The 19,189-nt window shown below is 41.1% G+C and overlaps 1 protein-coding gene across 7 annotated transcripts in view; it reads right to left on the bottom strand.

Annotated features, from left to right (window-relative positions):
• pard3aa (par-3 family cell polarity regulator alpha, a) overlaps nucleotides 1-19,189 on the bottom strand; it is an 881,596-nt gene that overhangs the window by 346,233 nt on the left and 516,174 nt on the right. For all 7 annotated transcript variants that reach the window (XM_072253986.1, XM_072253983.1, XM_072253982.1 and 4 more), the window contains 3 exons: nucleotides 13,041-13,166; nucleotides 12,320-12,702; nucleotides 3,255-3,394 (listed from right to left, as the gene is read on the bottom strand). In XM_072253986.1, the coding sequence (XP_072110087.1) occupies nucleotides 3,255-3,394; nucleotides 12,320-12,702; nucleotides 13,041-13,166 (649 nt within the window). The remainder of the gene's footprint in view (nucleotides 1-3,254; nucleotides 3,395-12,319; nucleotides 12,703-13,040; nucleotides 13,167-19,189) is intronic.

The following is a 19,189-nucleotide window of genomic DNA, read 5'->3' on the forward strand; positions in this document are numbered from 1 at the left end:
GGTCAGAATGCCAGACAGCCGATTGCCTAAGCAGCTGCTGTACGGAGGACTGTGTCAGGGCAAGTGCTCAGTCAGGGGCAGAAGAAACATTACAAAGACTGCCTGAAAGCGTCCCTCAAAGGCCTGGGTGTCGACATCAACACATGGGAGACACTTGCCCTCGACCGTCCAGCTTGGCGCAGCAAGATCACCACAGGAGCCCGTGCAGCTGAAGTCAGGCGCATCATCGAGTCGCAACGAAAGCGTGCTGTGCGCAAGGCCCAAGCAGCATTCACTGCCACGACAGCACCCACCCACTTGTGTCCCACATGTGGGCGAGCCTTCAGGGCCCGGATTGGCCTCATCAGTCACCTCCGGACCCACAGCCACCAATCTCCCATTTGACTTTGAAACCATGGTCATCTTCGACTACGAAGGACGAACAACAACAACATATAAATGATTTGGATGATGGAATAGATGGCTTTGTTGCCAAGTTTACAGATGGAACAAAGATTGGTTGAGGAAACATGTAGGATGCAGACGGACTTAGACAGATTAGGAGAATGGGCAAGAAAGTGACAAATGAAATACAATGTTGGAAAATGCATGGTCATGCACTTTGGTCATAGAAATAAATGTGCAGACTATTTTCTAAACAAAGAAAATATCCATGAATCTGAGATGCATAGGGACTTGGGAGTCCTTGTGCAGAACACCCTGAAGGTTAACTTGCAGGTTGAGTCAGTGGTGAGGAAGGCAAATGCAATGTTAGTATTCATTTCAAGAGGTCTAGTATATAAGAGCAAGGATGTGATGTTTAGGCTTTAAAAGGCATTGGGCAGGCCTCACCTTGAGTATTGTGACCAGTTTTGGCCCCCTTATCTTAGAAAAGATGTGTTGGCATTGGAGAGGAGGTTCCAAGTATGAAAGGGTTATCATACGAGGAATCTTTGACAGCTCTGGGTCTGTACTCACTGGAATTCAGAAGGATTCGGGGGGGAGGCGATCTCATTGAAACCTTTTGAATGTTGAAAGGCTTAGACAGAGTATATATGAAGAGGATGTTTCCCATGGTGGGAGAGTCTACGACAAGAGGGCACTGCCTCAGGATAGAGAGATGTCCTTTCAAAACAGAGATGTGGAGAAAATTTCTTTAGCCAGAGGGTGGTGAATTTGTGGAATTTGTTGCCATGTGCAGCTGTGGAGGCCAGGTCGTTGGGTGTATTTAAGGCAGAGATTGATAGGTTCTTGATTGGACATAGCATCAAAGGTTACCGGGAGAAGGCCAGGAACTGGGGTTAAGGAGGAGACAGAAAAAAGGATCAGCCATGATTGAATGGCGGAGCAGACTCGATGGGCCAGATGGCCTAATTCTGCTCCTATGTCTTATGGTCTATCAAACTGTCCCATTGAGATCTTGGAGCCTAGGTCTGTTGTTCCCTGTAAGTGTCTGTACAGTATTTTAAGGTAGCAAGACAACAAATGGCATGCTTGATTTTATTAGTCAAGGAACTGAGTTCAAGAGTCATGACGTTGTGCTGCAGCTTTATAAACCTCTAGTTAGTTCACACCTGGAATATTGCATATAAGAGGTTCTGCAGATTCTGAAAATAATAAGCAACGTACATAAAACACTCGAGGAACTCAGCAAATCAGACAGCATCTGTGGAGGGAAATAAACAGTCATGTTTCGGGCTGAGGTCTTAAGCAAGGACCTGCTGCAGGGTCTCAACTTGAAACGTTGACTGCATATTTCCCTCCATAGATGCAGCCCGACCTGCTGAGTCACTGCACCATTTTGTACGTGCTGCTCTGAAGAATCACATTGAGTTCCAGTAGCCCCATTATAGGAAGGAAGTGAATGCCTTGGAGAGGAAAGGTCCTCCAGTTTCATCTGACATTCCAAAGACATGCGGTTAGGGTTAGGGTTATGACAGCGCTGAAAGTACAGCAACACGTGCGGGCTACCCCCAGCATAACACACATTGAGCTGGCTGTTGACACAAACAATGCTCTTCACTGTATGTTTTGTTGTTCCCATGTGACAAGTCAAGTGAATCTTTATGTTCTACTTAATATTGCTTCATCTGCAGTTTCTCAGAACATTGGTATCCAAGCGGAAGTTTGTTTGAAATAACTGAGATTTTTGTTTTGGTTATATCATTCCAAAATATTTTGAACCACTGACATCAAACAGCAAACTGACAGTTAGATTCATCCTTTCTATTATTACATACATTTCAATACAATTATATCTTCTTTATTTTCAGCAGATATTATTACACTGTAGTTATGAGAATGCTGTTTATATTTCAACATATCATAATGACTATGGTTTATAATAAGTATATAACAAAAATCATAAAACTATTTTAAAAGCAGAGGAATAGAAGTTAACAACACAAATATAAAACTGCATAAGTTACCAACTAATATGATGCACAAAATACAATGCTTCTGTTGAATTTAATGTTACACACACATCCTCTCTCTCTCACACGCCCACCCACCCACTCACCGGCCACTTTATTAGGTACACCAAGTACACCTGCTCGTTAATGCAAATATCTGGCCAGCTAATCTTGTGGCAGCAGCTCAATGCATAAAAGCATGCAGACATGGCCAAGACATTCAATTGTTGTTCAGACCAAACAATCAGAATGGCCAGGAAATGTGATCCCAGTGATTTTGATCATGGAGTGATTGTTTGTGCCAAATGGGATGGTGTTAGTATCTCAGAAACTGCTGATCTCTTGGAATTTTCATGCACGCACAGTCTTTAGAGTTGAAAGGGAACATGCGTAAAACAAAAACACCCTCTGAGCACCAGTTCTGTGGGCAAAAATGCCTTGTTGATGAACAAGGTCATTGAAGAACGAATGACCAGACTGGTTCAAGCTGACAGGAAGGCAAGAGTAACTTAGTAACCACCTTACAACAGTGGTGTTCAGAAGAGCATTCTGAACGCACAGCACATCAAACCTTAAAGTGGATGCGCTACAGCAGCAGAAGACCACTAACATACAGTCCGTGGCCATTTATTATGTAGAGGAGTTACCTTACAAAGTGGCCACTGAGCATATATAATTTACATATACATCATGCAAAAAAATCCCAAATCATGCACACTACAATACCATAATCAACTCTGTACACACGGTTCTTGTGCATTCGCTCCACCTTCAGAATGATGCACATGCTTAAGTCACTCATGGTACACAATCATTTTTAAAGTAAAATCTGACAATTTGTGTATTTGTGTTTCAACACACCTCTAGAAGGCGGTCTCCTGCCTTCAGCCTGCCATCTTGGATGGCTGCACCTTTTGGAAGGATATTTTTCACATAAATCGGTGCCGAACCACCAACGGGGACATCTCGTGATGTGATGCTGAACCCAAGACCTTCGGGACCTGCCAAAGCAACACAGAAATTGTAGTTCGATTAAAGGAGATTAAATGATCATTAATAATAGAATAAACATATAAATTTCAGATGGAGGAACGCAAACTCTCTCTGGGAAAAAAAAAATCCTACAATTTTTGACAATGCATAAAATCTATGCATTGTACCAGGTCTTTCATATGTTAAATGAAAGGAAACTGCAAAGCATATTCTTAGCCTTCAGGCAAAATTCAATAAAGTTTCAGAACATATGCAGAAAGTTGTTTGGTTGTACTATTGTGTTGTTTCACTGCAAGAGGTTGACTTTTATTTTCAGACATCATAGGCACATAGCTCAGATCACAGCATGCTGCATCCTTCTTTTACTCTGCATACAAATGTCAACAAAATTGTAAAGTATCAAGTTACACTGCAATACAAAACCTGGGGAACTATACACAAGAGCCTTGGACATTGCTGTCCACAATCTCCTGCACAATCACCATCAGCACAGGTGCACTGCAAGGCTGCATGCTTAAGCCCCTATGCTGCTCACTTCTGACTGTGTGGCTAAGAACAGCTCCAACGCCATATTTCAGTTTGCTGACAACACCACAGTCATTGGCCAAATCAAAAGTGGTGGCAAGTCAGCATATAGACAGGAAGATTGAAAATCTGGCTGACTGATGCTACAATGGGCAGCATTGCAACAGAGAGGTGAGTACAGGAACCCAGGTTCAATTCCCAGCGCTGCTTGTATCGAGTTTGTATGTTCTCCCCGTAACCACATGAGCAGCATAGGGGCTTAAGCATGCAGCCTTGCAGTGCACCTGTGCTCCCCTTTCCTCCCACGGTCCAAAGACCTACTGGTTGGTGGATTAATTGGTCATTGTAAATTGCCCCGTAATTAGGCTGGAATTATAGGATTGCTGGGCAGTGAGGCTTGAAGATACTTTGTGCAGCATCTCAATAACAAAGAAGTAATTGGATACAGCCCAGTCCATCAGGGATAAAGCCCTCCCCACCATTGAGCACATGTACAAGGAGCACTGTTGCAGGAAAGCAGCATCCATCATCAAGGACCCCCACCATGCTCTCTTCTCACTGCTGCCATCAGGAAGGAAGTTCAGGAGCCTCAAGTCTCACACCACCGGCTTCAGGAAGAGTTATTATCCCTCAACCATCAGGCTCTTGAACCAGAGCGGATAACTTCACTCACCCCAAAGAGAACTGATTCCACAATTTTAAGGACTCTACATCTCATATTCTCAATATTTATTATTATTATTTTCTTTGTGCATTTGGGCAGTTTGTTGTCTTTTGTATATTGGTTGCTTTTCTGTCTTTACTGTGTCCGGCTTTTCACTGATTCTATTGTGTTTCTTTGTACTTAATGTGAATGCCCGCAGGAAAATAAACTCTGGATAGTATATGGTGACATTTATGTACGATAATAAATTTACTTTGAACTTTGATTGGTGAGGTCCAATAAGGTTACAAGAACTATAGAAGATGAGTTAGTGATGAAGTAAGAAATGTGCTAGAAAAACACGGGTAGCACAGCAGTGTCATGGTTAGCATAGCATTTTACAGCGCCTGCTGTAAGATCGGACTTCAATCCCTGCAGTATCTATAAAGAGACTGTATATTGGCCCTGTGACTGGATGAGTTTCCTCCAGGTTCTCTGGCTTTCTCCCACATTCTTGTATATTCCAAATATACAAGTTTGGTTTGGTAAATGTAGGCCTGCCTTTGTTGGTGCCAGAAACGTGCTAAAACTTGTGGGCTGCCCCCTGCATATCTCAGTATGCACTGGTCATTGACACAACACATTTCAGAATCAAGAAAAATATCACTGGCATATGTCACGAAACTTGCTGTTTTGTGGCAGCAATATCAGTAGGGAAAATAGAAGAACCAACGTCAGTGTGCTAAATGAAGCAAAAACAACAAGCATTGAAGCCTACGTCATCAAGAACCAACTAAGATGGAGCGGTCATGTCGTTCGGATGAAAGACGAACGTCTGCCAAAACAAATCTTCTACTCCCAGCTTAGAGAAGGCAAACATAACAGAGACGGAAAACAGAAGAGATTCAAAGACGTCTTAAAAGCCAAAATGAAGAAATGTAACATCAACATCAACAATTGGGAAACCAATGCCAAGGACAGGAAACTCTGGCAAGCCATCATCTGAGAAGGAACAGCAAAGGGGAAAGAGAGGCAGCAACAACCAAAGCCCGATCTGCCATCTGGAACTACCTGTCCTGAATGCGGAAGAACTTTCAAAGCCAAGATTGGACTCATAAGCCACTTGAGAGACCATAAATAGATCAACAGAACGAAGACCATCATCCTCAACCTTGAGGGATAGCCAGGACGATATAGCAATACATAGTAATAAAACTATAAATTACAGTAAGTATATATGTATATAAAGATAAATTAAATAAGTATTATAAAAGAGAGGGGAAAAGTACTGACACAAAGTATTCATGAGTTCACTGTCCACTCAGAAGTATGATGGCAGAGGGAAAAATGCTGTTCCTGAAATGATGTGCGTGCCTTCTGGCTCCTGTGCTTTCTCTTTGATGGTAGCATGAGAAGAAGGCATGTCCTGGATGATGGGGCCCTAAATGATGCATGTCGCCTTTTTGAAGGAGTCCTGGATGCTGGGGAGGCTGCTGCCCATGATGGAGCTGGCTAAGTTTGCAACTTTATGCAGCTTTTTCTGATCCTGAGCACTGGCGTCTCCGTACCATGATGCAACCAGTTAGATTGCTATCCACGGTACATCTGTAGAAATTTGCAAGTGTCTTTGGTGACATACCAATTCTCTTCAAATTCATAATGGAATATAGCCGCAGCCATGCTTTTTTAGTAATTGCACCTCTACTTATTGGGCGAGGATAGATCCTCAGAAATGTTGACATCCAGGAACTTGAAACTGCTCACCCTTTCCACCTCTGATCCCTTGATGAGGACTGGTGTGTGTTCCCGTGACCAATCTTTCCTGAAGTCCACAATCAATTCCTTGGTCTTACAAACATGAAGTGTAAGGCTGTAGCTAAAACACCAGTCAACCAGCTGATCTATCGCACTCCTGTCTGCCTCCTTATCACCATCTGAAATTCTGCTAACAATCACAAAATGCTAGGTGAACTCAGTAGGCCAGGCAGCATCTATGGGAAAAAGTACAGTCTACGTTTCGGGCCCCCAAAGGTTTTCGGCCAAAACGTAGACTGTACTTTTTTCCCTAGATACTGCCTGGTCTGCTGAGTTCCTCCCGCATTTTGTGTGTGTTGCTCAGATTGCCAGCATCTTCAGACTTTCTCTTGTTTGTGTTCTGCCAACAACAGTTGTATCATCAACAAATTTACAAATTTAGAGAAGGGATTTGAGCTATGCCTAGCCACACAGTCATGGGTGTATACATCTTTGAGGTGCGCTATATATTGATCATCAGCAAAGAATTGCTATTTCTGACCACACAGACTGTAACCTCCTTGTGAGGACATCAAATATCCAGATGCAGAGGGAGATTCTGAGGCCCAGGAGCTTTTTGGTTAGAATGGAGGGTTTGATTGTATTGAACGTTGAGCTGGAGTCAATAAACAGCTACGTGACATAAGTATTGCTGCTGTCCAGGTAATACAAAGCTGAGTGGAGAGCCAGCAAGATTGCATCTGCTGTTCTTCCTAGGCACTGGTATGATGGCTGTCCTTCTGAAGCAGTTGGGAAGACCCGACTGTGGCAGTGAGAGATCGGAGATGTCCTTAAACACTCCTGCCAGTTAGTTTGCACAGGTTTTCAGAGCCCTACCAGGTACACCATCAGCGGTTGATGCGTCTTGAGGGTTCACCCTCTTGAAAGATGTTCTGACATTGGCTTCTGAGACAGAGATCACAGGGTCACCGGATGCTGCAAGGATTCACATAGATGTCGTTTTTATCAATGTATGTTTCGATGTGGTTGGTACAAATAAAACAAATCTTTTTCTTTGTAAATCTTTTGTGATTGCAGAAATAATGAATTACCCAAGTTGTTACATTTGGGAAATAGGAAAAAGTTTGAAGGAAAATTTAAATGCAACTTATTGATCTTAACAATTAGACAGGGAATGAATCGGAGAAGATGAAGAGGCAAAAGAAGTGCTTCAATATTTTGTTTAGTTTTTGAAAAGGTTCTGTAACATATTAGATGCAGAAATTCAAAAATAGCAAATGCCTTTGCACAGCTCAAAGATCTGCAAGCTATAAAGTTCAGTATCTGACCTTTCAATGAGACAAATGAATGACAATTACCCTCCATCATGGCAGGTAAACATCTCATGTTGACTGAAATGGATCAGTGACCTTATTTAATAATTAGAATGGATATATATGAATTTCTGGCAAGATGATTGCCTGCATGAAATACCAATGAAAAACTCAAACATGGAGCATCTATAACAATTACAAACATTGCTTCAGATGTTTTAGTCTAAAGCAAAGTCCTTATTATTGTTTAACAAGCATGTTCAAAGTTGATATGAGGTATATCAGGAAGACGCTTGAACAAGGATTACTGTCACTCACACTGAATTTATTTCAGTCAGCGCAGATTCTGCTACAACTGTAACTTATTTTGATTTTTAAGTATGTCATTAGATTTCAATGCAATGCCAGTTGATAAAAGCACCTTTTCCATCTGGCCTTTCTATGCTTTTGGATGAAATTAATTTGGACAACATCAGCCCAGTTTGCAGTAATTAAGCACCAATATCAGACTGCAGTTCAACTATCCACAAGAATGCTAGTACTGAGGGAAAGGAATGCGCACACACGCACAGCAGGTGATGTCATTTTGAGGTCTGAAAGAAGGCGAATGCCATAGTTAAGCAAGATCAGAGAAAAGGGGACAAGCGAGATAACAAGATTTGTATCTCTACCAAAACCATGGATTTGCATGCCACCTGAAAAGTGTTTAGCATTGCAAAGCTGAAACAACAAACAGAATTAAGCAGCCATCCAGCTGAGATAACAGGACAGGTGAAAAAAATGGGTCAATGTTCAAAGCAACTTTATTATCAAAGTACATCTATGTCACCATATACAACCCTAAGATTAACTTTCTTGCAGGCAATCACAGTAGATACAAGAACCACAATAGAATCAATGAAAGACCGCACCCAACAGGACGGACGACAACCAACGAGCATAAGGAAACCAAACTGTGCAAATACAAAAAGAAAGAGAAGAAAAAAATAATAAAAATAACAATAAATCATTAATCAATAAATATCGAAGGCATGAGATGCAGAGTCCTTGAAGGTGAGTCCATGGTTCGTGGGAATAATTCAGTACTGGGGCATGTGAAGTAATCCCCCTCTGGTTCAAGAAGCTGATGGCTGAGAGTTAGTAACTGTTCCTGAATCTGGTGGTATGAGTCCTGAAGCTCCTGTGCCTTCTTCCTGATGGCAGGTGTGAAAAGAGACCATGGCCTGTATGGTGAGGATCCTTCACAACCAGATGCTGCCTTCCTGTAATAGCTCTTCATATTCATTTGTTAAATGTTGGAGACAGCTTTACCCATGTTGGACAAGGCCATATCAACTACTTTTTTGTAGACTTTTCCATACAAAGGCATTGGTGTTTCCCATACCAGGCCATGACACAACCAAATCAATATACTCTCCACCATATATCTATAGAAGTTTGTCAAAGTTTTAGATGATGTCAAATCTTTGCAAACTTCTAAGAAGGTAGAGATTAGACCTGATTAGATAGATACTTTATTGATCCCAAAAGAAATTACAGTGTCACAGTAGCATTACAAGTGCACAGATATAAATATGAGAATAGAAGAAAGAATACTTTAAAAATAAGTTGCCTCAAACAATCCAACAGGAGGGGGTCATCACTTCCCCAGCTATAGGTTGACTCATTATAGAGCCTAATGGCCAAATGTAAGACTGACCTCATATAGCGCTCTTTGGAGGAGCTCAGTTGTCTTAGTCTATTACTAAAAGTGCTCCTCTGTTCAGCCAAGGTGGAATGCAGAGGGTGAGAAACATTGCCCAGAATTACCAGGATTTTCCAGAGGGTCCTTTGTTCTACCACAGCCTCCAGTGTGTCCAGTTTGATTCCTATAACAGAGCCAGCCTTTCTAATCAGTTTATTGAGCCCGTTGGCACCACCCATGTTGATGGCATTGCCCCAGCATACTGCCGCACAGGAGATTGTACTGGCAACAACAGATTGGTGGAACATGTGAAGGAGAGGCTGGCACACCCCAAAGGACCTCAGTCTCCTCAGGAAGTAGAGGTGACTCTGGCCCCTCCTGTATACAGCCTCTGTGCTGGTGCTCCACTCAAGTCTGTCATCCAGGTGTACCCCAAGTACTTGCACTTCCTTACCACATCCACATCCTCACCGTCAATAGTAACAGGGAGCAGTGCAGGCTTGGTCTTCCTAAAGTCCATCATCATCTCCTTTGTCTTACTGATGTTGAGCTGCAGATGATTCAGCTTGCACTATTTGACAATGTCCTCCACCAGGGCCCTGTACTTATCCTCCCACCTTCCCTGGCATAACTCAGTGTAGTATCTAATTACCTTTGTCATAGCTGCCTTTCCTCTCCCACAGCCCCCCTCTGCACCAATCTCCTCCTCACCTGCCTCTCCCCAGCCCCCTGCACCATATCATTTACCTCCTCAGAGCCTTATTACTCCCCCTCCATCATATCACTCACCCACAGCACCTCCTCCTTCCCTGCAGAGTGTGGGGTGGGTAAGGAGGAGGGGGAGTCATAAGGTTTGTGGGGGTATGATATGGAGCACAGTGCTGGGGCGAGGTAGGTGAGGAGGAGGTGGTAAAGAGGGGAAAGTGGGAGAGGACAGATGCTGATGATGAAGGTCTGGGCAATCTATCACTTTTACAGTCCTAGTAATTCCTCCATTACTACTTTTATACTGTTGGTAATTTCTTTGAACAGATTAAATCTAGGTCTGTCACCCTCCACTCTACTCAGTTTTTCTTTGCCTTCTTCTATGAATGCAGGCAGAAATGGTTTGTTTAATTTCATCATTTACCCCAGTATAATTAATGTATGCTAATCCTCTTCTTTTCTCACACCATATATGGACAGAAGTGCTGACATCATTTTGCTGATTCATACCAGCCTATATTAACATTTTGCTTTTCCCTACCTTATCACTTCCCTTTGTCCTCCTTTGCTGAATTTAACATTTTCCCAATCCTCACTTTTACTGCATTATAAGCTTTTTCCTTTGATCATTTTCCATGTTTAAACCCTCATGATATCCACAGCTGGACCAGTCGGGCTGTTTTGCCTTAAAGGGATAATGTATTACTTGCAAACTGTGTACTAATTCTTTAAATGTTAGCCAGTGGCAGTTTACTGTCATATCCTTGCATGTGGTTTTCTAATCTACTATAAACAACTCCAAAATATGATTTTTTTAACCATCACTTTAATTACTCATCCCACTCTCAACTCTAACCTCCTGCCCTGTTCCAAAAAGTCTGAAATCAAATTTAAGGAACTACACCTGACTTGATTCATGACAAACTTCAAAGCTCAAGACTGAATTCAACTATTTTAGGTTACCAGCCATTCCAATCTTATATCGCACATTTCTTGCATTTAGCTTTCTTTTCTACTTTTCTGCTATTTCAGAATTCACATATCATATTTAAATATCTTTCAGATATATTTTTCATTATTACCTTACATTTACCATGGTCTCTCAGGTGAGAGCACCATCATTCAAAGAGGTCAATCCTTTCACATCACTCTGAGCCCTTTGCTTTTCCCCTAGTCAATGGGCCCTTCTTCCTCTGTAGCTTTGAACTTGTTGCATTCATAATTTCTCCACCAATCCTGATGAAAGATCACCAACCCTGTTTCTCTTTGAACTGTTAAGTATTCCAAATTTTTCTGTTCATACTTCTGTATATACTTCTCACTTCCTCAGTAAAGCAGCCACTATAATCAAAGACCTGCCTCCCACTGATCCGAGACATTCTCCATTCTCCCCTCTTCCACTGAGCAGAAGATACAAAACCTGAAAAGCAGAGAACACAAGACTCAAGGAAAGCTTCCACCCCGCTGTGATAAGAATGGTCCCCTCGTGTGAGAAAATGGACTCCTTACCTCATATTCTAACCTTGTTACGACCTTGCACCTTTTTGTCTACCTGCACTGCATTTTCTCAGTTGATGCTACACCTCCTGCTGCACCTTTTACCTTGTACTACCCCAACGCACTGTTCAATGAATTGATATAGATGAACAACAGACAAATCAAGCTTTCCACTGTACCGTGGTGCATGTAACATTAATAAACTAATTTCAGTCCCAAGGTTTCAAGCATCTACTAGTATCAAAGCCAGCAGAAATATAACACACAACGTGAAAGTGTTCCATTCACCGTCTGCCAGAACAGAATGAGGGACAGTTACTTATTTTTCCCCACTTCTTTTGCTTCAGACATCAGTTATTGCAAGTAAGAGTCAAAAACACCATTACATCTTGATGTCCTCAAGATTGAAAATCATATGTCTCAGGTTAATGTATCAAATTAGTTATGTAACAGTGCTACTGATGTGGTTCAGGGAACAAAATCTACATCTCTGCTGATCTGGGGCATTACTGGACCAGACTCAGTATGGTTAACTCTTAATTGTCACCAGAATTCAGGAACCATTAGGAATGAATCAAAAATGCCATCATTGCCAATAATATCAACCTCTCATTAACCAGCCTGAGAAAAAGCTGTTCATTCACTGAATCCTTAAAGCAGCCATTTGAATTGATCCTTGCCAACTTAAAAATATTTATCTGTTCAATTCACAATATGTCTCCATATCTTTCAATTTATTTAACAGAAGCAAAATCTCTTCAATAATCAGGTTTTAAGTGGTGCAGCTTTAAGGCACATATCACTCTCTTACCTTTCTTCAGCTGAATATTGAGCTTCTTCCCGACTTTTTTGGTGCTAAAGCTTGTGGTAGGTGTAGAACTAATTCTTTGGGGAGTCAGGTTCTGACCTGTCGGAGGTTTTGATGCTGAATTCTGATTGTGAGGTAGGTGAGAATAAGAAGCAGTCTGATCTGCCTCATTTGTTGTTCGAGACAATCTCTGGGGTGTTTCATCAAGACTTGCGTTAATAGCACTCTTTCGATCATTGCCCTGAGTATCCATATTGATTCGACTGGAATAGCTGACATTTTTATCACCCAAAGGAACTTGTTCATACTGCTCTTTATTTGCTGCAGGGACCACATGGAACCAAATAACATGTGAACGCATGGCTTGGCGAAACATATGTTGCGCTCTGGTATAAGAAAGAAGAGAAATTAACAAATTAAACCCATCAGTCTTGATAGAGATTATTAACATAATTATATTCTTTAATTACACAGCATTGAAGGCTTTTTATGCAAATGCACCAACTCACTAAATATTAAATTGATTGAACTTTTATTTACATGTGACATTTAATATTTATGTACGCTGAGAGATTAGCAGTCAGGTACCAGTTCATGCACATTTTTAAAAAATGAAATTATATTCAAAGATAAAAGATAGTGCAATTACTTAAACCAAACGAGATATGAACTATGTATCCACCTTGTAATACAGCATAGGAATATACACCGTGCAGATACATACTGTTCAAATCGTATATTTCGCAAATCACCACCATTTATTTTGACGATGCAGTCATTCTCATTGAACAGTTTTTCCCGCTCGGCTTTACCACCTTTCTCCAGACGCTTCACCAGTAACCCTAGGGTCCTACAAGAAAATGATGACAGATCTTCATTTAACACTTGAATTATACGATACATAAAGTACTAAGCAAAATTATCTCCTGTTATAGCAATACATTTATATTAACATTCAGTTTGGCTTTTGAAAACCACGTTTCATTAATAAAGATTGGGCATTTCAATGTGGACACAAAACTCAGGTCAATCTATGACAAGTACATTGAAATATATTAAAACATCAATTACAAAAAAAATCCACATTTTGTGTTTTACCTTAAAATGTTAATGCTGCACAAAGTGATATTTCCATTTTTTCCAAAACACTGTCTGAAATTAAGCACAAACTAAACACAACCTATTCTGTTTGTTCTAAAAAACACTGATAACCATTGCTGTTCTGCAGCTTAATTAAACCTAGAATTTCAAACCAAGTTAGTGAAAAACACTTCAGACCTTCATATCGTAAAATCGAAAAACACAGAGTAGCAGAATATTCAGTTCACTTCTTGTGAGGAAAAGCTTCATTAACAACTAAACTCATGGAATACAAGAACTATTCAATTAAATCAAACTCCAAGCCCAATGCACTCATCCTCAACTTGCACATTTTAATAGCAATCTGTGTTTTTGGAGGTGTTGATTTTTAATTAAATCAAGATCACAACTGCTTGTACAGGTGGGCATAAAAGATCGAAGAGCATTGTTAAAAGATTAGGACTTCTGCAGGTGCTCAGATAACATTTTTTCTTGAAACACCCTCAAAATGGATCAACAAGATAGGCATTCCATTTGGTATTCTGTTTACTCTAATTTACGCAATTCATAGCTTCTCAGGGGTTTGGGAGACATCCTGAAGACACAGACATTGCACCTGAACCAAGAGTTTCTTTGCCATTTTATTTTGTTTTAATTATTTAGCTATCAGTCTTCTGCATATTCAAAAAGTACAAACGTCTTTTCAATCACACCAATTTAAATCTGAAGAGGAAAGCAAACACATATTTAAAGTGTTTGAGGCCATTGCTCAGAATATATGTATTGAATATTCTATTGGATGAATATTGTAGTAAGAATTTCTGTGTTTCGTGGCTGCATGTGGGAAGATGAGTCTCAGGTCTGCATACTCCTTGCATACTTTGATAATAAATGTACTTCGAATATTAAACTTTGACAATTTATTTTCCACACTTAAAATTAATTACTCTCAATGCAAGCAGTAAATGTGTAATGGACTATTCATTCATTTTGTGCCTTGTCACATGACATGGGCAATTATGGCCTTTCCACAACCATGATTATTCTTGACAAATGTTTCTACAGAAGCAGTTTGCCATTGCCTTCTTTTGGGCCATGTCTTTACAAGACGGGTGACCCCAGCCATTATCAATACTCTTCAGAGATTGTCTGCCAGGCCTCAGTGGTTGCATAACCAGGACCTGTGATCTGTACCAGCTGCTCTCAGGACCATCCAGCAGCTGCTCCCATGGCTTCATGGCTTCATGTAACCCTGACCGGTTGGGGGCTGGGGGGTGGGGGGTGTAAGTAGGTGCTACACATTGCCCAAAGGTGACCTGCAGGTTAGCGGAGGGAAGGAGTACTTTATACCTCCTTTGGTAGGAACATATCTCCACCCCGCAAGTATGCATAATGGATACCTGCGCAAAATACATAGAATAGATAGCTCTACCCATCTGCAAGATGACAAAAATCTGGGGACAAGGAATGAGTGTGATTACCAAAGTTTACAAAGAGAATTTTTTCAGTTTATATTGAGATTGGTTAGTGTATAAAGTGCACTAAGGTTGGTTCTGGAAGAAAATTAATCCCTAATATTCAAAGGGACCTGGGTGTACACCTAAAAGGAAAGAATTTGCAGTGTTTTGGGTAAAGGGTGGGGCAGTGGAACAAGCTGAACTACCCTTGCACAGAGTTACTATGAGGGACAAAAGGGCTCGTGCTTGTACTGTAATCATGTTGAGATTCCGTGAAAATTTGGAGGGGCAACGTAAAGCCCAGTACTACGAAGGAGCTATAAATTTATTGTGTAATAATTTATTTTCAGCATCTTATTATTTGGCACTAGAAAATTTCGCTCAACACTTTACATGGAAGATACAAAGTCCTGAACTCTTAATTCAGTTAGTATTTGCTATCCTGTTGAATTACTTTAAACTAGTGCAGCAGGCAGCTAGTGTTACAGTTTAATTAGTGTAAACTATATCAAGTCACTTTTAACAATTCTCACAAATTATTCCTGCTGACAGCAGTTAGTGCCAGGAAATTGAAACATTTTTTTAAAAAGGCTTAGAATTGCCCGAGGTAGACTACAAGCCGTAAAAAGAGTGAGTCACATAAATTAACTGCCTATCCAAAGTAAAGTGATTCCAGTTCATCTTCATAAATGATGACATGAGGTAAATAGTACGATATGTGATAGCAGCACTACAGTGAATGATTGCAAGCTGAGATCGTAGCAATACTTGGGATGTTTCTCACAGCTGGATGTTACACGGCATTTGTACACATCACTACCAGTTTAATCCACCTCAATACCTTATGGCTATCAATTCAGGCTGTCAAGTGCAATTTAAAGAACGGTGCTTCTGGAGAAATGCAGGTGAACCAGCTGTAGTCACCCACATGATGTTCCCAAATGTCTTTCTGCACTCGATTCGGACACCTGCCTGCTACATGTCAAGTCAAGTTACTTTTTATTGTCATTTCGACCATAACTGCTGGTACAGTACACAGTAAAAATGAGACAACGTTTTCAGGACCATGGTGCTACATGAAACAATACAAAAGCTACACTGAACTACGTAAAACAATACAAAAACTACACTAGATAACAGACCTACCCAGGACTGCATAAAGTGCACAAAACAGTGCAGGCATTACAATAAATAACAAACAAGACAATAGGCACAGTAGAGGGCAGTAGGTTAGTGTCAGTCCAGGCTCTGGGTATTGAGGAGTCTGATGGCTTGGGGGAATAAACTGTTACATCGTCTGGTCGTGAGAGCCCAAATGCTTCGGTGCCTTTTGCCAGATGGCAGGAGGGAGAAGAATTTGTATGAGGGGTGCATGGGGTCTTTCATAATGCTGTTCACTTTACGGATGCAGTGCGTGGTGTAAATGTCTATAATGGCGGGAAGAGAGACCCCAGTGTTCTTCTCAGCTGACCTCACTATCCACTGCAGGGTCTTGTGATCCGAGATGGTGCAATTTCCAAACCAGGCAGTGATGCAGCTGCTCAGGATGCTCTCAATACAATCTCTGTAGAAGGTGGTGAGGATGGGAGGTGGGAGATGGACTTTTCTCAGCTTTCACAGAAAGTAGAGACGCTGCTGGGCTTTCTTTGCTATGAAACTGGTGCTGAGGGACCAGGTGAGATTCTCCGCCAGGTGAACACCAAGAAATTTGGTGCTCTTAACAATCTCTACGGAGGAGTCGTCGATGTTCAGCGGAGAGTGGTCGCTCCGCGTCCTCCTGAAGTCAACAACCATCTCTTTTGTTTTGTTTATATTCAGAGACAGGTTGTTGGCTCTGCATCAGTCCATTAGCCGCTGCACCTCCTCTCTGTATACTGACTCATCATTCTTGCTGATGAGACCCACCACGGTCGTGTCATCGGCGAACTCGATGATGTGGTTCGAGCTGTGTGTTGCAGCACAGTCGTGGGTCAGCAGAGTGAACAGCAGTGGACTGAGCACACAGCCCTGGGGGGCCCCATGTCCAGTGTGATGGTGTTGGAGATGCTGCTTCCAATCTGGATTGACTGAGGTCTCCCAGTCAGGAAGTCTAGGATCCAGTTGCAGAGGGAGGTGTTCAGGCCCAGTAGGCTCAGCTTTCCAATCAGTTTCTGAGGAATGATTGTGTTGAATGCTGAAATGAAGTCTATGAATAGCATTCAAACATACGTGTCTTTTCAAATCACTTTCTGAGGCTTCACTAATCTTCAAGTTAAACAAATATCATACAAGCATAAAAGACTTAATTTGTGTGTAATACTTCTTTGTGAAAGTAAACAAAAATAATCTGAAAAATATACAACTTCAATTTACATCAATGCCACTGTTAACAAATTAATTAAGTTCATTTATTGCGTTGTACCGTGGTATGAAATTGTCAAAATTTAGAAACAATAAATGAATGATGGAATACTATTTAATTAAAAATGTTAGCTAAAGGGTATCTCAACTGAGAGGATTTCATGCTCAAGATGGTGATATAGGAACAACCTGCATTTACACTTCCTCAATGCAACTAAATATCCCTCAGTAACATTCTGTCTAAATCACATGCCCACATTAGAAAGAATTTTAACACTCATTCTTCCGACTTCAGTGAAAGCATTACCAAAATTCTTCAGAAAAATGGGTGCATACAAATATATCTCATGGGGGGAAATTTATTCTGACATAAAGGGCAAGATAACAGACAGAAATATTATACAAGGCACAACAATTTGTAAATATACATCATGAGAGAGCAATGAGCAATCAAAATTAGTCCATGGAACTAATGGACACATTAATGGCCACATTAGAAGGCACATGGAATTTATTCCTGACAAGGTAATGCACTTTGGACAGTCTAATATGTGCAGGATCTTCGATGAATGGTGGATCTTTGAGTACTGATATACAAGTCCAACAATACTTGATCAGGAAGACACAAGTTCTCCACTCAATACATTGATCAGCTTTCTGCCTCTGCAGGTGCTGCCTCACCCACTGAGCTCCTCCAGTGGGTGTTGTCAGCACCAAATTCCAGCATCTGAAGCACTTTGATCAATCCCTGCCTTTCCAAGTGTATATTAATTCTAGATTTAAGATGATTTTCAATTAAATTTCCTACCACTGGCATTTGTCTCACATGTAAGTATTAACTTACCATTACTGTCCTTTTCAAATAAAAGTATCCGGGATCTTGGTCCCCACAAAAACCCATAATAACTCATTTTTTAAATTTTATCATGTTCCAAAACTTAATCAATCCTCTCCATGAATTTTTCAACTGCCCTCTTAATTTAATCCCCTATATTTTCCATCCCCCAAAGGGCTTTCCACTTTCTGTTCTCAGTATCTGCCATGAAATTCCTTTTAGTTTTCTTTATCAAATCTTCAATTTCCCTTGGCATCAAGAGTTCATTACTCTAGTTCAGCGGTCCCCAACCACCGGGCCGCGGACCGGTACCGGGCCTCAAAGCATGTGCTACCAGGCCGCAAGGAAACAATATGACTTGGCGATATAAGTCAGCTGCATCTTTCCTCATTCCCTGTCACGCCCACTGTGGAGCTTGAACGCACGTGAGGTCATTACCCGCTTGTCATCCATGTCAGCGCGGAAAGGAGATCAACTCCTCGAGCTTGCAAATGACGGAGGGCTGAAAAGTATGTTTGACATAACACCTCTGTCGGCATTCCGGATCAAAGTCAAGGCTAAATATCCTGAGATAGCCATGAAAGCACTGAAAACGTTGCTTCCATTTCCAACATATCTCTGCAATGAATGCAATGAAAACTAAATTGCAGAATAGACTGGACATAAGGAACCCCGTTCGAGTATCGCTGTCTCCCCTCACTCCTCGATGGCACTGTCTTGTTGCAGAGAAACAAGCCCAGGGCTCCCACTGATTCAGCGATATTGGTGTGTTGCAATGATTTTATATGTTCATATGGGGAAAATATGTGCTGTGTGTTTAATATCCAAACATTACTTAAAATGTTATGATGCCATTGACTTATAAGTGACTTATATAATCATATAACAATTACAGCACGGAAACAGGCCATCTCTGCCCTTCTAGTCCGTGCCGAACGCTACTCTCACCTAGTCCCACTGACCTGCACTCAGCCCATAACCCTCCATTCCTTTCCTGTCCAATTTTTCTTTAAATGATAATATCAAACCTGCCTCAACCACTTCTATTGGAAGTTTGTTCAACACTTACTTCAAGCTCCCCTGTCCTCCCGGGATAACTGACTTATCACTATATTCATGCGAGGAAAATATGTGCTGTGTGTTTAATATTAAATTCGTTAG

Source organism: Mobula birostris, chromosome 3 (assembly GCF_030028105.1).
Source record: "Mobula birostris isolate sMobBir1 chromosome 3, sMobBir1.hap1, whole genome shotgun sequence".
NCBI lineage: Eukaryota > Metazoa > Chordata > Chondrichthyes > Myliobatiformes > Myliobatidae > Mobula > Mobula birostris.